Source organism: Capricornis sumatraensis, chromosome 4, assembly GCF_032405125.1.
Source record: "Capricornis sumatraensis isolate serow.1 chromosome 4, serow.2, whole genome shotgun sequence".
NCBI lineage: Eukaryota > Metazoa > Chordata > Mammalia > Artiodactyla > Bovidae > Capricornis > Capricornis sumatraensis.
Window position 1 is genome coordinate 126,074,279 of NC_091072.1, and position 24,477 is coordinate 126,098,755.

At 37.7% G+C, this 24,477-nt stretch overlaps 1 protein-coding gene across 1 annotated transcript in view; it reads right to left on the reverse strand.

The window, feature by feature from the left end:
• Positions 1 to 501: 501 nt before the first annotated feature.
• The window catches only part of MRPS35 (mitochondrial ribosomal protein S35), a 48,349-nt gene continuing 24,373 nt past the window's right edge, over positions 502 to 24,477 (reverse strand). Inside the window, exons 6-8 of the mRNA XM_068970937.1 lie at positions 19,705 to 19,814; positions 17,929 to 17,998; positions 502 to 2,089 (exon numbers count right to left, since the gene is read on the reverse strand). Coding sequence (XP_068827038.1) covers positions 1,820 to 2,089; positions 17,929 to 17,998; positions 19,705 to 19,814 — 450 coding nt within the window. The 3' untranslated portion in view covers positions 502 to 1,819. The remainder of the gene's footprint in view (positions 2,090 to 17,928; positions 17,999 to 19,704; positions 19,815 to 24,477) is intronic.

Genomic DNA, 24,477 nt, shown 5'->3' on the forward strand with positions numbered 1-24,477 from the left:
CACAGTTTACTATAGGGAAAGGATATGGATTAAAATCAGCCAAGGTAAGAAGTACCTAGGATGAATTTCAGGGGGGTTCCACACTCACAACTTTGTAAGACACTGTCTTCTCCCTGTGGAAGCAGGATGCGTGACTCCCCCAGCACCAGTGTATGACGATATGTCCAGAGTATTGTCAACCAGTGAAGCTTACTGGAGCCTCAGTGTTCTACATTTTTGTCGAAGCTCTGTTACACAGATATACCTGACTGATCAATTACCTGGGCAGTTGATCTCAGCTAGTAGGTGGACTGATTTACTGAGACTCAAAGCCCCCCCAACCCTGAAACACACGGTTGGTTTTTCCAGCATGCCTAAGACTATTAGGTGTAGCTAGCCCCACCCTAAAATCCATTGTGACCAATTCCTGCCCTAAACAAAGACACTTCCATGAGGTATGACAGATTACCGCCCACAAGGTGACAGAAGAGGCCAGAATCTCTTTGGGCAAAGTGAAAATCTTTATTACACATCGTTACTCCGTCTGCTTCGATCTGCACTATACTATTAGTCCAGGACTGAGGACCCTAATGACCACCTCTCCACGTGTTTCCAAATAACCACCTCTCCTCAGCTTCTACTGTTCTTATGTTCCTTCTTCAATCCTGTTTCAGCATCTGAGTTCTCCATAACTCTTAAGGTCTCTAAGAAATGTAACATTTCGATACATTTACATATGCTTTAAATCAGATCAAGAAGTTCAGTTGTATCTACTTTGTTTTTTATTCGCTATCTCCATCCAATGGAGGATGGAACCTGAAGCTCTACTGTTATCCTTCATAACCTATGGACTCTTGGTCTTGCTAATACCAAGTCATACCTTCAATTTATATACATCTTTTGAGAAGCTATTCTGAAATTCCTTTTAGCATGTTATATTCTCAAATTCTGTTAAGCAATGTAAGTTTTAAGCAAATAATAGCCTCCATAATTCCTTTCTTTCAATTTTAAATTACTTGTCGACAACTTTAAAAGTGGTAAGAAATGACTCACAGATATATTTAAAAGTATTCAATTGACAGCTAAATGGAATGAAATGTTTCTTAGGGCACTGATCACTATCATTTATTCCAATTAAAGGTCTTTATATCTTATCTCTTTCCTGAGCTGTGGAAGTTCTAGCTGGGGCTTCCAGAGAGGTGAATATCAGTCAACCTCCACTTCCACTTTTCTGCAAGTTTGGGCTTGGAGAAATGAGCCAAAGAAAATGGAAACAGGATGCTAAACAGAACTGAATCAACATAACGTGATCCCAGAACAGAGGGATGGAACAAACTTCTTAGGTTAGAAAATACTGCCAAGAACCTGTTTCTAATCAGAATCAGCATCTGCAAAAACCTCACTAGGCAGGTAGCAGTTATGTAGACAAAACACTAAACTGCAGCCAGGGGACTGGGTTTTGAGCCGAACTTCCTAAATAACCAAAATCATTATTCAAAAGCAACCAGTAAGTACTGATTTGTAGAGAAAGATAGAGCAGGTGACAAAAGAACAATATTGTGTGTATATATGTGTGTATGAATACTAACGGGTTATGGCAGAAATAAAATTCAAACGCTTTAGGACCAGAAGAAATCAGAATCAAATTAGTCTGACTGCCCCAGTATATAAGAAAACCTTTGAATAATCATTGCCCTTGTATCTTAGAATGAAAGGAATAATTTTAACTCTAATGTAGGAAAACAATGGCTTTTTTTAAAAAAAATTTCAACTTTATATCAAATTAATGATTACATATGTATCATAAAATTAGTAAATCAAGGAAATTTTTCTATATAATTCACATCAAATGTAATAGTCTCTTCACTGATTCTTTGTACTGAGAAAGGGTATGCTCATTGTCCCCCTCATTCTTAAGACTAACAACAGAATTTTTGTAATCTTCAACTTCTTTAGTACTAAGGAGCTCCTCTTTACTTAGTTCTGGATTTTTCTCAGCAGCTTTAATTTGGAAAAGGGTCTCCAGGATGTTTTTTTCTGAGGAGCTGTCTTTCCATACATATTCTTCCATATCTGCTTCAGTCTTCTTTTTCTCCCACTCTTCAGTTTTCTGAAAAGAAAAAAAAAAATCTCTGATTTTGAGAATTATTACTCAAAGACAAAGTCTGGTCAACACTTTGCATGTTCACCTTGATTCACCTCCCTTATCCAGTACAGCTGCCTACCTGCACTAACAGCTGTGGGCTGCACACCCTTATTACATGAATACCTCATTACCACTCACTAATTCTATCCACAGAATTTATACTTTATCTGCCCTATAAATGGCACTTACAAAGGAAGACTGTTTCCCAAAAGACACAGAAAACTCACTCCTTGTAGCTTTCTAGACTCTAAACTCTAACACAGCAAACATTTCTGAGGTTAAAACTATGAGAGCTGAAAGGAGACTATATTTATCTTTGTAACATGCCTGTGGGGATCACAAGGGGAAGACCAATTATTATAATAAAAATTAAAATATAAAGTTTTGTGATTTTTAGTTATAATGACTATATATTCTGGAATTTTGTTATTATCATAACTTTCTGTTCCTAAAATGGAAATAATTTTCAATACTACTTATTTTTTCTTACAGAAAGTATTACCATGTTATTTTAGGGAACATTGGTAGGTTTTAGATTAATATAATTCAGATTTATGATTTAAATGAAGATGTAACATTCTGTGAAAAAAAATCAAGCAACACAGCTCATATGTAATACACCCTGGTTCAGAGAAGTGCTGAATACCAGCCACATTCTTTCCAAATTAACACATAACAGTATTGTGAGCCATAGGCTATTATGGAATGAGCCACTAGTCTTACAACATTTGAAGGTGGTAAATCCCCAAAATTATAAAGTTTTTAAAGTATTAAAAATGAAGGCAGGTTTGTAAGGCTGTCAGAAATTACATTCTAACTTTGAAAACTCCTCTTGAAATAGACCACAGCTTGAGCAGACAAGAGCTCCAAGGCGCCTTGGAACCAAATGAGTTAGCAAGAAGGAGGATTTCCAGCCATGCCTCTCTCCCATCCCCACTCCCGCCCCAAGAGCTCCTGAGAAGAGAGAAGCAGGAGCAATCTGTCGTCTCTCAAAGGATGCACAGGAGCCCCGCCAAAGGCAAACAAGCCACCGGGATGCCACTGACTCAGCAAACCCCACTTGGATCACTAAAGCCCCGGCAAGAAGCTCCTCCACCACAGAGATCCACAAGAAGAAGAAACCCTCCTTTAATCCTTCAAACTGTGGACTCTCTTCTTCAAGAGAAACAAACAGACACAGAGTGTTTCCTCAGCTCCCAAATTCCTCAGCCGAAGCGGGGTCTCCGCTCACAGCTCCCCTGTGTCTGCCCCACCTCCTTATGCTGAGTTTATGGCTGAGGACAATGTTCCAACTTAAGTTCTAGAAACATCTTATCCAGCTGAGAACCAACTCTGTGCCCCCTTTTGCCTGGTAAGGGAGGTTTTAGGCTTGGCAGAGGGGCAGGGAGGATATGGAATAATTTCTTTTTGTGCTCAGTCTCCACAACCTTGTTGCAAATAACTTCTAACAGCCAAACTCTAAGTCTGTACATTAAAAAAAAAAAAATCTGACAGAATGACAGTACCCTGCCTAGCTTTCACTGTAACAGTGAAGTTGCTCAGTCGTGTCCGACTCTTTGCGACCCCATGGACTGTAGCCTATCAGGCTCCTCCGTCCATGGGATTTTCCAGGCTAGAGTGCTGGAGTGGATTGGCATTTCCTTCTCCAACACTGTAATATATGAGGAAGGAATAAATGTCAGCCCCTTAACAAAGTAAATGCCCTAAATTAAATACGTTACTGGGCCTATCTACTCTTGCCAATGCTTTAAATGTTCAAGATAGTGTCAGAGTTTCTTCATAATTCTAACTTACAAGTGAAATAAACTGAGCTTAACGAACACATTTTATAAAGCATTAAGCAAAACAGTCACTACATCTCTCATTAAGCAAAACAGTCACTCCATCTCATTCTGAACTGTTAGAAAGTAAGCAATTAAGAAACAACTGTTTAAAAAATTATTTCACCTAGGTTTATCTGGATTTTCTTAACTGACTTGAAATAGATGCTTAAACAGAGGAGCTAACCACATTAAATCCACTAACAATTTCCAACATTTTTAATCTTCCCCTTATATTTGGTATATGTGTTTACAGTTGTGCCATGATACTAATTCCTAGGCACTCAAGGTGCCCAGTGAGCCGGGAGTAGCAGGGATGCCCACAAACATCCCCCTCCTTCATTTATCTCAGGAGAGAATTTTCTATGTGTGCAGTGACATGAAAACCACTGCAACTCCCAGGTGGTTCTAGTGATAAAGAACCTGCCTGTCAACGCAGGAGACATAAGAGACCTGGGTTCGATCTCTGGGATAGGAAGACCCCCTGAAGAAGGAAATGGCAACCTGCTCCAGTATTCTTGCTTGGAGAATCTCATGGACAGAGGACACTGGCGGGCTACAGTCCACAGGCTTGCAGAGTCGGGCACAACTGAAGCAACTCAGCACGCACACATGTACACTTTCTACTGTTCTAAATAGTCACTGTCAGCTGCAAGATTAACAAAACTCTTGTTTTTCCATATATTCTAGCTTTAGGATCCAAACTCGGCCCAGCTCAATATAACTTCCAAGATAATAATAGTAACAATCTCCCAAATTTGAATACTTACTATATACCTGGTACTTCAATACTTACATGTGTAATTAATAGAATTTGTATTAAGATCTACTGGATTAGATTTTAATATCTCTACAGATAAGAAAACTAAATATTACAGAATTTAAACATAGGGTCACAGTCACCTGGGAATGGTTCAGAGTGGCACATACACCATAAATTATGTAACCTCTCCAAAGAAGGTGACAGCAGCAACCCCTAATCAGACAGACTACTACTTTTCTAGCAACAGGCATGAATATTCACACTAAATGGGATAAACAAAGGCTATAAATAGCTTCTCATCCATTCAGATCTCATTTTGCCACCCAGTAAGTCATGAAAAGACTAGTGATTTCCAAAGCTTCTGGAAAAACCCTACATGCCATGGTACAACTAAGCCTGTGAGCCACAACTACTGAGCTCACACTCTAGAGCCTGTGCTCTGCCGACAAGAGAAGCCACGACAATGAGAAGCCCGCACATCGCAACTAGAGAATGCCCACACACAGCAACGAAGATCCAGCACAGCCAAAAATAACTAAGTTAAAAAAAAAGTAATCTCAATGGACCCTGCCTGGAATCCCTTGAATTCTGGCTCCTGGCTGGGTTTGGCTAATGGGAGGGGCCAGGAGGAGACCTAGAGAATGATGGAGAGTGAGGTCACCGCTGTCTTCCCAACTCTCTCCTTACAGGGACCACGCCCCACAGCCCCATCAGGTGGCCCGCCCACCCACAGCTCGCAGCACTTCCCTCTCCCCCCTTCATATACAGGGTGTGATAGCACCCTACTCTCCCCACCCTTGAGAACGGCACCCTTACTTGTTTCTGTTACTGAACCTTGGTAAAATGTTTCCTTAATAAAATATCCTGAAAATGAAGAAAAACAAAAAAGCAATTCCAAAATAATCTTCTAGTCTTTGTAACTGATAAAAAAGCAATAATATTTTATATAATGCTTGTCACTTCAGAATATTTTTCACTTAAAGAGGTACAGATATAAAATCCTTGAGGGGAAAAAAAACTCCCAATTTTTTTTTAAAATTTTACATTATGATTTCCACTTTCAAATAGGATGTAACAGGTCACAGCCTGCCTCTGCTCTGGCTTCAACCGGAAAAAAAGCCAGGCAGTAAAGATACCAGAGAGTGCCAGAATCAGTAAGGACTAGATGAATGTGAATTTCGGGCTGCAAGGACCTGGGAAGCATCCTTCTGAAAACACCTACCCATTTTCTGCCCTGAGACCATTTCCAATTCTGTATGAGACTGGCACCTGGCCCATGTGGAAGGACTCTACTTGGGAAAAGGGAAAAGAAATGAGGTTTTTGAGCTGTCATCCAGGGTTTGTGTGACAGATTGGAATTGAAGAGTCCCAAAAATGACTGGTTTTAGTTCTGGTACTACTTCTGGAAAACTTGGGAGGCTGAATCAAGCTTCTAAAAAGCAAATCTCTTGTATTCTTGCAGTGGTTAGGAGGCAGACTCCTAGTAGAGGAAAGCCCTGTTTCAAACACACAACCAGTCTCCCTATCAAGACATCTATCTGCTAGATTCTGCTGCAAGGGCTAGAGGTTATCAAGTTAAGCTCAAAACTTCCCAAAGGCACAAGTGACTCTTAAGCAGGCTTTGAGATGTGGAAGCAGATTCACCAAGTTCCTAAACAAAATGCTTGAGAAAGAGACACAGGTGAACAAAATCTGAAAAAACTGCAACCCAGTCCCACTCCAGCTCAATTATGATTGGATTAAAATGATAAGCCAGTGATCATCTCTGCCTAAGAGAAAAAAAGAGGCAATTCTTTCTGATGGATGACATCATATGGTAAAGAATCCGCATGCAATGCAGGAGACGTGGATTCGATCCCTGGGTTGGGAAGACTCCCTGGAAGAAGGCATGGCAACCCACTCCAGTATTCTTGCCTGGAGAACCCCTAGGGTCTGAGGAGCCTGGTGGGCTACAGTCCATGGGGTCTCAAAGAGTGGGACATGACTGAGCAACTAAGCACAGCACAGGTCTTTCACACATAATATCTGTCATGCAAATTACTAGACACTTCAGACATTTGAAGAAAATCAATCAATACTGTTGATAGCCAGTGCATGTCCTTCTAAATTCATTTTTTAAAAGCAAAGCTATGATTACCTTTCATATATAATTTTGTACCCTGAGCTGTAATTCACTGCCAAATTTTTATTGCTTCTGAAATTACAGCCAGGATTGAAGTGGGCAATTGTAAAAAATTTCTTTTTCTTCAAAGAGTAGTTGGCATGTATTAATTTTAAAGCATAAACAACAGATATTCAAATTATTGGGGGAGTGCACTTAAAAATAACCAATGTAAAGCTCAAACTGATCATCATTTAGGCAGAGTCTGATTAGTTTGTAGACTTCAATTTTAATATCTCAAGTACTAAACATTTACCATTTCACCATTCGACTTAGGTATGTATACAATACATATATGTATATATGGTCTCTTTTCTTCCTTGCCTACCACAAGAGAACCTGCTCTGATTACATTCCTAGAGGAAGCAACCTTCCATTCCACATGATCCTGTTCTCTTGTCCACACAGTCAGCTCTATTATTCACTCACTCAGTACATATCTGTTATACAACTACTGTCCCAGGCATCGTGCTCTCCTAGAACTGCCAGTCTAATATATGGAATGTTGAGCTGAGTGGGAGCTGTCAGATGAAGGCTGTGATCCCAGTAGAGGAAAAAGTATCTATAAAGGCTGGAGGCAGGAACGAGCTTAGTACGTTCAGAGCTGAATGAAGGCCAAGGTGAGGCAAGTGGCATGGGATGAGAAAGCACCTGACATATATTACTTCATTTAACTTTCACAGCAACCCTATGAGGTAGTACTGTTCATATCTGTTTTACAGAATGGGAAATTGAAGCCCAGAGCAATTAAATAATCTGTCTCAAATCATACTGCTTCTCAGTGGTAGAACATGTTGCAAGGAACATAGAAACACAGTAAAAAAAACACAAAAGAATAATTTCAATCTATCATGTTTCTTCTCATTGTAAGCTTGAATTCAATACAAGGAAAAACACAATAGCTACTTCATGCAATGGTCAACGAATTCCAATGTAACAGAAGGCAATGAAGCATCTGTTTCACTGAACACACAAATATGCCACCTTCTACCATCTTATTTATAAACTCCCTTTGCCTACGACATGAATCACTGTAATATTCCACTTCTCATGATTACAAGTAAGGCATTGTGCTAGAGAACGGAGAACAGTTTTACTATTAAAAAAATCCAAGTTACTCAAAAATCATGAAAAATAGGAAGAGGTTAAATATCTGTAATGGATTAAAAAGTTACTGACAACTATTTTAGTTACCAAACCTAAACTTTTAACTGAGTTATGTCAAAGAATTCAATTCAAATCAGATTGGGGTTTTTTCAAAATGTACTGAAAGCTAATATGCCAGATAGACACTGTACTAGATGTTGGGAATATAAAGATGAATGAAATACGCTATCCTATCCTCAGTGACTGCAGTCTAATTGAGCTTGGCAGACGTGCATACAGGCAATAACCATAAACACAATGAAAGGAAGGCTAACTGGTGGAAGGAGGCAGGGAAAAGGAAGCTAGGAGACATCTAAGAGAGGTCACATGTGAGGTTTATTAGAGGATTCATATGAAGTTGCAAGGCTGATCAGCTTGAAAAGGTATTACAAGCAAAGAGAACAGTACATGCAAAGTTATGGAAGAATACATTCTGTTCATTAAGTTATAGGGTATATAACCTACATTTCCTGAGCAGCTGGTAATGAGGGGGTGCGTGCGTGGTTAGTCGCTTAGTCTGTGTCTGACTCTGTAACCCCAAGGACTGTAGCCTACTAGGCACCTATGTCCAAGGAATTCTTCAGGCAAGAATATTGGAGTGGGTTGCCATTCCCTTCTCCAGGGGATCTTCCCCACCCAGGGATTGAACCCAGGTCTCCTGAATTGCAGGCCAGATTCTTTACCAGTTGAGCCATGAGGGAAGCCCAATAAAGTGGTTCAGTTCAGTTCAGTAGCTCAGTTGTGTCCGACTCTTTGTGACCCCATGAATTGCAGCATGCCAGGCTTCCCTGTCCATCACCAACTCCCAGAATTTACTCAAACTCATGTCCATTGAGTCGGTGATGTCATCCAACCATCTCATCCTCTATTGTCCCCTTCTCCTCCTGCCTTCAATCTTTCCCAGCATCAGGGTCTTTTCAAATGAGTCAGGTCTTCACCATCAGGTGGTCAGAGTATCGGAGTTTCAGCTTCAGCATCAGTCCTTCCAATGCATATTCAGGACTGATTTCCTTTAGGATGGACTGGCTGGATCTCCTTGCTGTCCAAGGGACTCTCAAGAGTTTTCTTCAGCACCACAGTTCAAAAGCATCACTTCTTTGGCATTTAGCTTTCTTTATAGTCCAACTCTCACATCCAAACATGACCACTGGAAAAACCATAGCTTTGACTAGACGGACCTTTGTTGGCAAAGTAATATCTCTGTTTTTTAATATGCTGTCTAGGTTGGTCATAACTTTTCTTCCAAGGAGCAAGCGTCTTTTAATTTCATGGCTTCAGTCACCATCTGCAGTGATTTTGGAGCCCAAAAAATAAAGTCTCTCATGTTTCCCCATCTATTTGCCATGAAATGATGGGACCAGATGCCATGATCTTAGTTTTCTGAATGTTGAGTTTTAAGCCAACTTTTTCACTCTCCTCTTTCACTTTCATCAAGAGGCTCTTGATGAAATGAAGTGGTAAACTGCTGTAAATAGACATACTAAGGAGTTTAGATTTTATCCCAGATAATGGGAAACCACTGAAGGATTTTATAAAGGGATATAACAGATTTGTTTTTTAGAACAATTACTTAATAGCAATATGGAAGATGGATAAGACAGGAAAATCAATAAGGCTATTATAGGTATTCTGATAAAAAATGACAAAGACCCATACAGGATAATAGCAGTACGAATACAGAAGAGAAAATAGTTTTAACAGATGTTTATAAGCTAGAACTGAAAAGATATGGTGACTTATCAGGGGAGATAGGGAGGGAAGAAAAAAGTATAACTTTAAAGAAAAAAGTATAACTTTCAAGTTTCATGACTTCAGCCACTGGATGGAAATTTTTCTTAATGGCCTTTTAAGTATATAATAGGCTTCTGGGCATCAGATATAAAATGAAGTCTTGCCTGAAGGCAAAGAGATATGAGACGTATCACTTTACTGTATCATCATCCTACTCAAGAACAGCTGCCTACTGCCTACCACATTAAGTGAAAAAAAAAAAAATCTATGTATGTACGATACACAAATCCTTCCTTTTTCTTGCCCTTTTCATTCTAATGCCCATATCACACCCTCAGGGCTAACACTAGATACATGCACAAAAACTGTCTTTTTTTCTTGTTTAAAGATTTTTTTTTTTAATGTGGACCACTTTAAAAATCTCTATTGAGTTTGTTACAGTTTTGCTTCTATTTCTTGTTTTGGTTTTTTGGCCACAAGGCACAAGCTTCCTGACCAGCGATTGAACCATACCTCCTGCATTGGAAGGCAAAGTCTTAACACTAGATCACCTGGAAGTCCCCAAAAACTGTCTTGGAAGAGATATATTAAACCTTCTAATCAGCTTCTTTACTAACAAAATTCAGACTGGGGAAATTATTCACAATCAAGAGCTCAGTAACAGAGCCTTTAGAATAAAATACATCTGGGTCTCTCCTCTGGAGATTTTGACTGCAAAATCTAAGTATCTGTAACTTAGAAAAGCTTGACAGGTGAGTTTGATGAAAGCCCCAGCTGAAAATCAGTTATGGAGACAGATAAATTTTCAATGAAAAGATAAGTTTTAAGAACTAGCAGCTAAAGTTCAGGTTCGATTTCATCTCTTTTGTTTCCTAATATATTACCATGGAAGTTGAATAAAACTAAGTAATATGATACCATAAAAAGAATGTGAAACTCTGAAGCTGCGGTTCAAGTCTGAGTTTCTTGGGTTCACAAACTCTGTGGCCTTGGGCAAAATACTTGATCTCTCCTTTAAGTCTTAATTTTTCTCAGGAGAATGAAGAAGTTATAAAGGTTATATAATGAAGAGGTTGTAATAGATAAATTTTGTAGATAACTTCTAAAATAATATAGAATTAGAACATGTTTCCTTTAAATATTTGGAAAAAAAACACATAGTCAAATGAAAAACAAACCTGATCAACATACAGCCCAATCATACATCCATGAAAATTAAGTACCTCAAACAAAATGCAAAGACATTTCTTAAACTTTGGGCATAATTACTGATTGTTGATTATTAATAAATCATTAAAAAGCTATACCAGTAAAAAATTATGCTAACATCTAACAAGTATGCTACATTTTACATTACTAAAAAATTAATTTGTTTGTAACTCTGTCACTTTACTTTTTTAAGATGAAAACCCACTTCAAATGTCTGTTTTTGGATATCCAAAAGAATACACAATGTTTCAATAGCTGTCAATCCACGGAACATGGGCTAAGGCAACTTTTGTACTCAAGATAGTAAGACAGTGTAACTTGCTGTCTATGCAACTGTAGTCAGACAAATAAGAGGCACAAATATATCTGAAAAGAATTAATTTCCAAAATATATAAAGAACTCATGCAGCCCAACAGGAATAACAGAAACAATCTGATTAAAAAATAGGCAGAGGATCTGAACAGACGTTTTTCCAAGACAGACATACAGATGGCCAACAGGCACCCGAAAAGGTGCTTAACATCACTAATCAATGGTACCACCTCACAAATCTGTTAGAATGGCTATTACCAAAGAGACATTAACAAGTGTAGGTGAGAATGTAAACTGGTGTGGCCACTATGTAAAACAGTATGAAGATTCCTCAAAAAACTAAAAACAGAACTATCGTATGATCTAACAGTTCCACTTCTGGGTATTTAGCTGAAGGAAATGAAAACTTGAACTCGAAAAGGTATCTGCACCTGTTCACTGCAGGATTATTTATGATAGCCAAGGCATGGAAACAACCTAAGTGTCTGTGAATGGATGAAAGGATAAAGAATAGTCAGTTAGTCACAGTCGCTCAGTCGTGTCCAACTCTTTGCAATCCCATGGACTGTAGCCCACCAGGCTCCTCTGTCTGTGGGATTCTCCAGGCAAGAATACTGGAGTGAGTTGCCATTCCCTTCTTCTTGAATCGAACTTGGGTCTCCCACATTACAGGCAGATTCTTTACTATCTGAGCCGTAAGTAGTGTGCAGATATGCGAGGGACTATCATTTAGCCATAAAAAAGAAGGGAATTCTGCCATTTTCGACAACATGGATGAACCCTGTGGGCATTATGCTAAGTGAAATAAGTCAGAAGACAAATACTGTAAGATCTCACTTATGTGTGGGAATCTAAAAGAAAAATAACAACAAAAAACCTCACAGAAGCAGAGAATAATTGCTGGTTGCCAGAGGCTCGGGGTGGGCAAAATGATCGAAGGTGATCAAAAGTACAAACTTCTAGTTATAAAATAAATACGTCACAGGAATATAATGTACAGCCTGCTGATGACCACAGTTAAGACTTGAAAGTTGCTAGAGTAGATCTTAAAAGCTTCTCATCAAAAGAAAAAAATGTTTATTAACTATATATGGTGGTGGAAGCTGACATATTGCTTGAGCGCCTATCAAAGCCCTGAAGGATATACAATAAACAAGTAGAGAAAAATAAAAAACTGTACAGGAAATTATATAACCTTTATAACACTTTTATAATATTTATTGTTAAATATTATAGTATTTATTCCTAAACCAACTTGCTTCAACTAGTACTCCTCAAAGGATAGAGTTTTCTCCTTAGGTATTAATCTCCATAGCCAACAACACCAAGCATACAGGCAACTAGTAAACATGTGCCCATCAATTAATAAACAGTTCATTTTATTGAAAGCACACTTGATATTTGCCGTGAAAATGGTTTACTCCTTCATAAACATCACAACAATGAAAGAGGTGCCTTTTCAAACATCAAGTAAAACGCTACGGTGCATGCTCACACTCAGCTGTGTCCAACTCTTTCTGACCCCATGGACTGTAGCCCACCAGGTTCCTCTGTCCATGGAGTTCTCCATGCAAGAATCCTGGAGTCGGTTGCCATGCCCTCCTCCAGGGGATCTTCTTGACCCAGGGATCAAAGCCACATCTCCTGCTTGGCAAGTGGATTCTTTACCACTGAGTTACCTGGGAAGGAACCCCTCCGCCCCCATCCCCACCAATGCTACTACATCAGTCACTACTCCCCTCTGGATGCAAATCTACACTCATTAAATAAGCCCTATGGCCTGCTCACAGCCTGGCTCAGGATGATTTTTCAGTCGCATCTCCCACCTCTGCCTGTTGGTCATACACCATGGCCACACCAAACTTCTGCCTGCTCTCTAAACCCACCAGACCTAGAGAGTCCTTCACCCACTTCTCCACAGCACACTCCTACTCATCTTCCAAAACCAGTCACCACTTCTGTGAAGCTTCAAGGGTGAGTTAATCTTTGTCTGCACCTCTCACAGCGTTATGTGTCAACCTCCCTTACCTGGTGAAACGGACTGTACTAACCACCAAATCCTTCCAGAAATAAAGCCACTTAAAAGCAGAGGCTCATTCATTTTGGTCATCTGACGGATACCCACCACTTTTAAACAAGAACAAAATCATTGAAGAATACTAAGAAAAGCAAACAGATATTGTTCAAGCATTCTCTCTAATGTAACCTGGAAATGTATATGTACGTGAAAACACATGAAAGATCACAATGAATCCATCAACCACCAGATTAAATGGCAATTATTGCTCTGCAAAAGGATCCATTATTATTGTTACCAGAAAGTGAAAGTGAAAGTGAAGTAGCTCAGTCGTGTCTGACTCTTTGCAACCCTGTGGACTGTAGCCCACCAGGCTCCTTCCTCCATGGGATTCTCCAGTCAAGAATACTGGAGTGGGTTGCCATTTCCTTCTCCAGGGGATCTTCCCGACCCAGGGATTGAACCAGGGTCTCCCACGTTGCAAGCAGATGCTTTAACCTCTGAGCCACCAGGGAAGCCCTTTTACCAGAAATACTTACAATAAAGTCCCCTTTAAAGATAAACTCTTTGTAAAATTATCCCTTTTATCCATTTTGTTATGTGACTTTTCAGAACCACTTTGTTACAAACCTAGATACATTTCTGACTGGCAGCAAGCCTATCAGGCAGTCCAAATAAGACAGTCCAAAATTCAAATTTTAAAAGGCAACGTTGAGTAAGTAAGTATCAAAATCATTCAAGAACCCCTTCAATCTAGTTTTAGATCTCTACAATTTCTGAAGCAAGTGTTTACTTTCTTTCCCCCTCTGTCTGTATTTTAGTCTATCTTTTGTGCAAGTCACCTTGTAAAACGCTTCATTCAATCATCTCTTAACCAAATCACTTGTGGAAGGTTTAAAGAACATGCAACAAAGTTAACATTTAGGAAGCTTTTGTTATTATCAGTTGTGTCAGAACCTGAGTCAGATACAAGTTCTGAAAATTCAAATACAATAGGACATAGATCTGACTTCATCTGTATAAAGTCTTTGCCAAGTTAAATCTGAGCTATACACAGAAACTGGGAATGAATGAATTTGAAATTCTAAGATACATCTTCCTTCATTTTAGTAGTTAACAGCAATATTAATAGCCACCATTTAATGAGCACCCACTATTCACCAGACATTTCACATAAATTCTCCCTGATCCATCCAAAAGCCCCTCAAAGAAATCTGAGCCTCAGACACTAACTGGCTGGCCAAGGCTACACAGGTAACAGGTTCATGAGTGTGTGCTCAGTTGCTTCAGCTGTGTCTGACTCTTTTTAACTCCATGAACGGTAACCTGCCAGGCTCCTCTTGTCCATGGGATTCTCCTGGCAAGACTATTGGAGTGGGTTGCCTTGCCCTCCTCCAGGGGATCTTCCCAACTCAAGAACTGAACTCAAGTCTCCTGCATCACAGATGGATTCTTTACCCACTGAGTCAGGTAACAAGAAATGAGATTCAAATTCAAATTTGAATGGTTCCAAAGATTAAAACTTAATTCACTTCTATGCTAACAATGTGTAATATTGAAATATTAACCCAAATTTCTACAAGTCTCTTTCCTTCTCTGAACTGCTTAAGGATAAATGATTTAATGTATTTCTGTTTCTCATCACCTTCTTTGCATGCAATAATCATTCTTTGAAGCATTACTAAGACTCTGTGCCTGAAGTCTACACTTTCTGAATACAAAAATTAATACAGAAAAACCTCAATTAAAATTAGAGTCGGGAATGGCTTGTAGAGGGAGTTCTCACATATTCTCACACTCCATTATTTGCATGCAGTGACCTTACTGACATGCCGCACTGGAAGCAGTACTCTGCCCTCCCAAACAGAAAGTGCATCTAATTTACAGTTCCAAAGGAGGAATTTCTCCTTGCTCAGCAAGAGCCCAGGCAATAAGAAACCTCTCAGCTCCATAAATGAAGTCACCACCACCCTAAACTCCTACTTTCCTCCCTAGGACTTTCATTTAGAACAGACCCTCTCAACTCGATCCTTTTCCTATAAAAGCATGCTCCCTTTGTCTTTGGATTTACGTGTGTGTGTGTGTGTGTGTGTGTGTGTGTGTGAAGTCACTTCAGTCATGTCCAACTCTTTGTGACCCTATGGACCACCAGGCTCTTCTGTCCATGGAATTCTCCAGGCAAGATTACTGGATGGGTTGCCATTTCCTTCTCCAGAGGATTTTCCCAACCCAGAGATTGAATCCGTGTCTTTTAAGTCTCCTGCCCTGGTCGGTGGGTTCTTTATCACTAGCACCACCTGGGAAGCCCCTTGGACTTACCTATGGTTCACCATAGATTACATTTTCCAAACTAATTCTGCGCTGTTCCTGAATAAACCTATTTTATTGTTTTAGATCAACAAGTTTTACTTTGATACTTCTATACAGTTAACTGTTTTGAATAGCACACAACAGTAACTTCCTTTTACTGAAGTCTTGACAAATACCTTTTTGGAGAAGTTTCAGTACCATGTTACATAAAAGTACCAACTAGTTTGTCTCAATGCTACTTAGAGGTAACCTCCATGGAGCTTAGCTTTTAGGTATTAAATGCTCTGAAACTAGCCTTAAAAATAAAGGAATGGATTAAAAGGGGCTCTCTAAATATTTGATTAAATACCAGGTGGTAACATCAATTTCAAGTATGAATTCCATGCTGGTGAAGGAAAAAAAAAGTTTCAATTCAATAAAAATTCTGTTCCACCACCTCTGCAAAATTTCACGGCTCATCTGCATTCTCTTAAAGCTTCTTCACTGATGGTACTTGTTTAGAAAGGATCAAGAGCCAAGTTTAATATAGGATTTATTTAATTATATCTGTTTAGGACAGTTGTATGTGGGTAGTTATTCTGCCATCAAAGTAATTAGCATTAAGATCAAAAGCTCCTTGCGTGAATCCAGAATACAAATTTGTTTGGATTTTATGTCATGGAACCACAGAAAGAATCCAGTAAGTCAACTTTAACTGAATTTATTTATGCCTGTCATTTCCTTTGGGGCAAATTCATTTTACAGACTGCTGGCAAAATAAGAGACTCAAGACTGGTCAGCTTTTATTGTTTGGTATTAACTCTTTAAGTGGTAGCCATAGAACTGAAGCTAATTCAGCCATGTTGTTGGTTCAAAGGGAACTTAATTACCTCAAGCCAAAGGTATTTATAAAATCAGTTGACAGGAAACAGATTAACTGCTATTATAATGTTCCTGAAGCCAGGAACTAGAAAACAAGATGAACTGTAATTAGAACAGCTCAAAAGCAAAGAGCAGCTACTTTTTGTCCTTTTACTAACCTTGCAACAAAGTTTTATTTTATTATTTTTCACTCACCCTCTTGTGCTGTTTTATGATTAACATCAGTGAAATCTGCAATAAGAGTAGCTGTATGTGTTCACGGAATTACACAGAGATGAAAGGAGACTCCAAAGACCATCTAATGCAACTAACATCTGAAGAGTATGTTCCTTTTACTATATCCCCACTAAGCAACCACTCCTGGAGAAGGGAACAGCAACCCACTCCAGTATTCTTGACTGAAAAATCCCACAGACAGAGCCTGGTGGGCTACAGTTTGCACAGTTTGACACGACTGAGTGACACACACACACACACACACACACAAACACACACACACGCAATAAGCAACCAATGGATGAAACATTTTCTACCTATTAAAGCAGCCCACTCCACCTTCAGATGAATCCTGTACAGAGCTTTCACTCAGTAAATAAATCATTATTGTTTCTACTTTGTTGTATCCTTAAACGTCATGAAAAGCAGATCTCTTTTTTCATATGAAGTCCTTTGAACATCTAAAGAGAGTGACTTTCTCCACCTACTTCCATTCTTTCATGTGTTCCTAAGATGAAATGCAATAAGTCCCATGTCTATGTTGGGCAAGCTTCAAAAAATTAAATTTATGTACATATCTAAAATTATTTTAACTTAAAAACATATAAAACTGTGAGTTACCTAAATATATTAGTTACCAACTTGAAATGAGTTGATGCTCTCACATAGCAAAATCTTCCTTATGTGTGTATTTCCTAATGTGTATACAACTCAGTAAAATCAGATACCAGACTGTTTTTATACTGTTTCAATAATTAATTGCTCTAACTGCCCCTAATGTATACAAGTGAAAAGTTCACATGAACGACTACATGTTAACTAAAATTTTAATAAACATTTAACATACTTTCTATAAAGTTTTAGAGCTTTGTTTTGTAGTTTACTTGGATAACAGGATGAATTATGTAGTTTCAAGTAATATAGATGTGATCTCCCTTCCATAACTTTGACAACTTTCACCCAAAGTCAAACAAATAAAAAATTTTGCATTTTTTTTAGTCTAAGCCAGAACCTGAACTTAAGGCATTTTAGTCATCTGATTTCTGAAGGTCCTGAGATGGACTGCATAATATATTTCAAGATCCTCACTTTCAATATCAGTAGAAGTTACCTTAAAACATTTTACATGTCCTTACCTTAAACAGCAGTTCATTAAACTCTCAACTGAATGCTGGATACACAGACTGTTTTGAAAGGCTAACATCTCTCAAATTAGAATGACAAAATTATTAAACATTCATTCTACAGTCACTTACCCAAGACTCATGGTATAAAACTGTTAGTAGATACATTGCATAATCATAATTCTGCCTCTTTAAAGGGCACCTTTAAAAGACAGAGAGAAGAAGTCAAAATGGTAAACTTTCAGTATACAGAATAATTTGCAAAGTACACAAATATTAAATTCAAAGGATAACTTATATTCAGGAATTCCCTATCTGCCTTAAGAAAATTCTGTCCTTGGAATAAGAATTATCTATGCACTTTATGACTTGAGGACATTGAAAACTGATGCTATTTTTACTTTTATTTAGAGGATCTCTTCGCTTTCATTACTAACAAAGTTATTTACATATGATAATAGCTTTACACTATTTTTAATATGACTGTCAAACCCAAGCGCCTTTCATGATCTCAGGGCTACGAGCCTGCAATGACAGGAACATATCTGCTATGTTTCTTTAAAGAATACAGAGAGACAGATGGTAATCCAGAAGTTCTCCCTGATCTCCCCAGAGCTGATTCTTTTAAAAATGAGCTACACTACACAATGCTGTATTTTTATGCTGTCATATTTAAAATGGAACTAATGGCCCAATATTAGATAAACGTCTACATGAATATGAGCCGGCATTAGCTTTTAGGTTACAAAAGTAATAGAGAAATGGAAGTAATTACTTCTAATTTCTTTCAATATAAAGTAAAACTATCACATGACAGTTGACTTCAATTGTACTGTTTATTCTGTATTTGGTTTAATAGTTTTCTATACAGTTGTTATAGTAAAACATATTTATACTCTGATACCTGTAAACTTAGGGGAAAAAAGCAACATTATCAGAAACTTAAAAAAATTTCTAACAGTAACACTTTTTTAAAATATAAATTTATTTAACAGTAACATTTTAAAGGTATTTTTAAAAATTGCAAAGACTAAAAACACAATGCTATTTTATGTTCTCTGAAGCTAGCAAGAACATATTATTAATGTATTAATATTTCAAATCTATTTCTCCCTGAGCCTTCTCCACCCCCCATTCAGTAGCCTGAATGTCAGGCTACTTCTCTATACCACTAAGAAGCAAGACATAAAACCTAACTGATATGGCTGATTCATGCTGATATATGGCAGAAACCAACACAATATTGTAAAACAGTTGTCATTCAATTAAAAATAAATTTAAAAAACACCTAATTGATACTGACACCTCCCAATGCTTTGAAACTAGGATAAGGCGGGAGAGAGGATATCTGCCATTTGCTTTTCTTTATATTTTGACATAATTGAGAAACAACCAAAGTATAATTCTAGAAACAAAATAATCATTTAGCAAAAACATACCAACAGCCTTGCTTTACCTTAAATGATCTAATTTATAAATTCATATACAATAAATTTAATACTGCTTTTACAAACATCGAGGCTAGCAATGAAATTGTGCTTATTTACAAAAGTGCCCTGATACATTAAATTTCCACATTTAATAATCTTGATTTTGAAATATAAGATTTCTATACTTTGATTTTGCAGAAAGCTGTTTAAGCATTAATCACTGGCAAATTATACTTCGTTTCCTTCTAACATCTTCCCTGAGTTTTACATGCACAAATATATTAAAAATAACAATAATTTAACTCAGCTACACAAGCCTCTCCTTGAACACAAAGATCACATCAATAGGAGGCTAGTGTGAGGATATTAAAATATGAATGAGACAACTCCTCTGACCTAATAGGTTAATATCAGGCCTGCCAGGGGACTGGAGGACAACAAAGCAACACATGTGATGATACACTGAACTATTCTTTACCTGTCTGTCTTGATGGTAAGCACATCTGTGCTCTTGCAGTATCGATCTCCCACTAGTTTAATAAGTTTCTTCTTTGCATGATCATCCAAATTCAAACTGGAAAGTTTAACCTTAAAAATACATGAAAAGATTTTGAAAAAAATTATATACTTTAAATGAAAAAAAAAAGTGGCAGTATTATCTATACTAACATTAAAAAAGAAACCTTTTCAAACTCCTTTGTATACAGAGTTATCAATTCACAAGTATCATGAAGCCTGATCTTATTCACGGAGGAAAAAAAAAAAAGGGAGCAAACTGGGAGTTCTTTGAACGCTCTGGGCATAAGCACCTTTCCTAAAAGAATCAATGACATGTCTCTTGGATGAAATTACAGTGCTTATGAGTAGCAGTAACTAGTAGAATTCAACTCAATAAGTGTTAGTAAAGCTGTTTTTAAAAATAAATAGATGAAAAAAAAATTTTTAATAAAAAAATAAAAATACATGGATGAAACATACAGGCTTTAAGGACTCCTTCACATCACTGCAACAGTTTAGGGGCATTTATTTTAAGAGCTGCAGATATCTCAAGGAAGTCAAAATAAAGCACCATGAGAGGTCAAAACATTTGAAATGATTTGGTTCAACATCTCTCAAAATGCTAGCCCCATAAGCTGCTAAAAAGAATTTTAAAAGAATTTACTTCATTAAAACGGCTCTCTCTATTGAATCTATTTAGGAAATGCTGAATTAAATTGGGTTCTTCATGGCAGGATTTCTTAGACAAAGAAAAATGTTAAAGAGCATTCTGAAATTTCAAAATGCAGGACGGTGATGTAATAATTTTCAAATTTATTCAACTTGTGATTCCACATTTCAAGGGATAATTCACGAACTTAGTCTTTCTTAAAACATATTTTGGGAAATGCTGGGCTAAATGAGCGTACTTTTTAATTTGCCCAGAATTATGGCCTTGGCTGAAAGGTATTATCCAGTGATAAACAGGCTGGATCCAGGAAAACGGGTTACAGGCTAAAATACAGTCAAGTGAGGTAAACTAAAGATTATCTTTCCATGGAGAGCATTGAGCATATGCAAGAATTAAAACTATATGGAGTAAAAGGCTAAATAAGATATTGAAATCCCACATATTTCTTCTTTCTAGCTTCAATAACCCAGCATTTCTCTCAAGACAACTGTAGCATAACAGCTTATTTATTTTCCCATTTTTCCCACTAGGTCACAAACTCCTGAGAGTAAGAACAATGTCTGTCTTGTTCCTGGCAATGACCTCACACCTAAAAAGCACGCAACATGTATCAGCTAAACGAAACCATACATTTTAAAAAGGGAGGATATGCTGTTTCTTTTTTAAGCACAGTAAATTTTTTTTATTTGTATTAGAGAAAATAGGAAATAAATAAATATGAATGCAAAGACCGTTAGTAAGAACAATGACAATTAACTATTAATTCCAGAGGATGATCATATGGTGTAGGCAATGCGAAATTACTAGTCTTCTGAAAAGAATTTATGTCAACAATCAGGTTACTAGTCTGAGGGATAAAATATTAGTTTTATGATGACTCTGATCACTAGCATTATTGAGAATTACCTATAAGAAAACCAAAAATACACCTACATTGTGATTATTATTATGAAAATATATGCATCCATACAGATATAGTACAGAGAACGAAACAGATTTTACATTCAGGTATTGAGAACGTAGTGATTTTTCCCTTTTAAAACTCGTTCAATAAAAATCAAGATATTTAACAATAATTTTTAGAATTTACCATTAAAAAAATTTGTGTTTCTAGTTTCTTATGTGAGAAAGTCAAAAACAAAAATTGGCAGCAATGCTGATCATTACTGTGACAACTGCTTTAAAACTCATGTTCACATGAACATTTTAATGGTCAAAAGTTATATAGGGTCTTATGCCAGAAACTCATAAATACTGCAGAAGCAGCTATGTGGTACACTCCCGCCACCTACTAGCACTCAAAGGCACTGCAAAATTGTAGTCTTTAACTTGGACTAAAACTCTTACTTTGAAGTTGACTGACATTTATTTGTCATTCTTTTTCCAAAATTCAAAAGAATCCTTAGATCTTTTTTTAACAAGTTACTATATATTAAAGGGTCAGTGTTAAACTATTAACATTATGCTCCAAACCATGTTGACCTTCCAAATCAGAGGTGGTTGCAGTAGGGTGTATATCTTCAAATGTCCACTTAGAATGACATAAATTGAAAGAGGTCTAAATGTGTGAAACAGTTTCTCTAGTTACAAGACTATGCAATTAGTTAAAGAACAATGGCATTAACACATAAGCCAAGAACTGGACTTCATGGCTAGATTTCTACTTAACAGATGCTGCTACTGCTAAGTCGCTTCAGTCGTGTCCGACTCTGTGCGATCCCATAGATAGCGGCCCACCAGGCACCCCTGTCCCTGGGATTCTCCAGGCAAGAACACTGGAGTGGGTTGCCATTTCCTTCTCCAATGCATGAAAGTGAAAAGTGAAAGTGAAGTCGCTCAGTCGTGTCCAACTAGTATCGACCCCATGGACTGCAGCCTACCAGGCTCCTCTGTCCATGGGATTTTCCAGGCAAGAGTACTGGAGTGGGGTGCCATTGCCTTCTCCTCCTCTTATCTCTTAACAGATAAGTGACTTTAAACAAATCAGGTGATCTTCCTGTCTGTTTCCTCATTTATAAAACAGAAAGAATTTACAGACATTTTGTCAGGAGGAAGTGAGATTAAATAGAAGAAAGCACTTTTAAAGTAAAATCCTACACAAATATGTTACTTTAAATTCTGAACTACTTCTATGACTTATCACAAAACATGATACCAACTCTTCCTTCCCTGAATTTAAAAATCTGAGTATCTCTAAATAATATTTTACAATAGTTGATTATCTTCACAATATTACATTAAATCATGCTGGTCTATACATTTTAGTCTCACTGTTTCACCTGCTTCTACCCTTAGACCACAATACCAGTCTGGACACTGCCTCTGAGCCTCAGCTATCAGCAGATGGACTGAAACTAGTTCGGAAGGGCAGCCAGGAGTCAGGCAGGGGTATAAGGGATGGCGGAAGGTGTGGCGTGGTGGCATGCGACAAGGAGCAGATTGGCAGGGATGGCCACAGGATACAGTGAGTGGCATCTGCAGGCATACTTTAAATAAAGCACTGATTATTTTTATGCGAAACAAAATCAGCCGATTTAGAACCAGTAGGGACCTTATTGTATACTCTAGTACTTAAGACTAAGGCCCACAAAAACTAAACCCCAAAACATGAATTAGAATCTAAGTTTCCTAAAAATTCCCTGGCGGTCCAGAGGTGAGGACTCCACTGATTGCTGTGGGTCCAGGTTCAATCTCTGATTGGGGAACTAAGATCCCATAAGCCCCATGGTACAGCCAGAAAAAAAGAATCTGGGTTTCTCTGGGTTCAGAGATTTTACCATGAAACACAGAACTCAGTGTTTTGTTGTTATCATTATTATTAAAAGAAGTAACATTTATTAAGTTCTTAAAAATGTATGAGGTATTATTAGTCTATAATAGACACTCTGTTAACCCACGGAATGGTATCAGTAAAGCAGAGTTTTAAGTTCTCCTGTTTTCCTTTGTCAATCTATGTTTCATAAAATGTATATAATAAATCTTTTGTAATTTTTATATTTTAAGTATCTCTAAATACATAATTATATTGCTAGACACTTAAACTATCCTATGGAATTTTTTAAAAAATGCTGAAAAGCTTCAAAAATTCATTTCATAACCCTGACACTAAAACTCAAAGAAAGAAAATTACAAGTTATATATGGCTGCTTCTGCTACTGCTAAGTCACTTCAGTCGTGACCGACTCTGTGCGACTCCATAGATGGCAGCTCACCAGGCTCCCCCGTCCCTGGGATTCTCCAGGCAAGAACACTGGAGTGGGTTGCCATTTCCTTCTCCAATGAGTGAAAGTGAAAAGTGAAAGTGAAGTCGCTCAGTCGTGTCCGACTCTTAGCGACCCCATGGACTACAGCCTACCAGGCTCCTCCACCCATGGGATTTTCCAGGCAAGAGTACTGGAGTGGGGTGCCATTGCCTTCTCTGTAGTTATGGCTATAACACTGAAAAAATTTCTAAAATTAAATTTTGCCTATTTGTTAGCATACAATGCAAAGATGGTTGCACAGATTTTCAGCATATTTTTGTAGTAAATTGGAGTCTTCCAATTTAAAATACAGATTACATGGAGTACAAAAACTAACTTTTTGTATTGGAAAGCCCCTCAAAAAGGTGGGCAGTCACCCTCTAGAATAGGTGACTCAAAAGTACATTAGTAAAGGATCTCTGGACAAAGGGCTGATTCTAGGAATGGGACAGGAGTATCTAAAATGAACTAGGAGCACTTTGTGGTGTCAAAAAATGAAGATGTGTTTAAAACAAAAATGATGGGGCATGGCCAGGAACAGAGGGGCCAAGTGAATAAGTGTCGAACTGCCAAAACCAAAACAATTTGAGCAACACAATGAAGTATTACTGGACCAAAATCCAAGGGATGAAATAAATATCCCTGAGTCCACACTGATATAAATTCATGATTGAATAAATAAACAAATGGGGGTGAACAGACAAATTCCCCACATACAACAATTCCAAATAATCTGTGTGATCCTTCTCCCTCAAGGTGGTGGAGTATAACTTCCATAAATGTGGGCTATGCAGAGTGACTTCCTTCTAAAGGGTATACTATGGAAAGGAAGAAAAAAAAA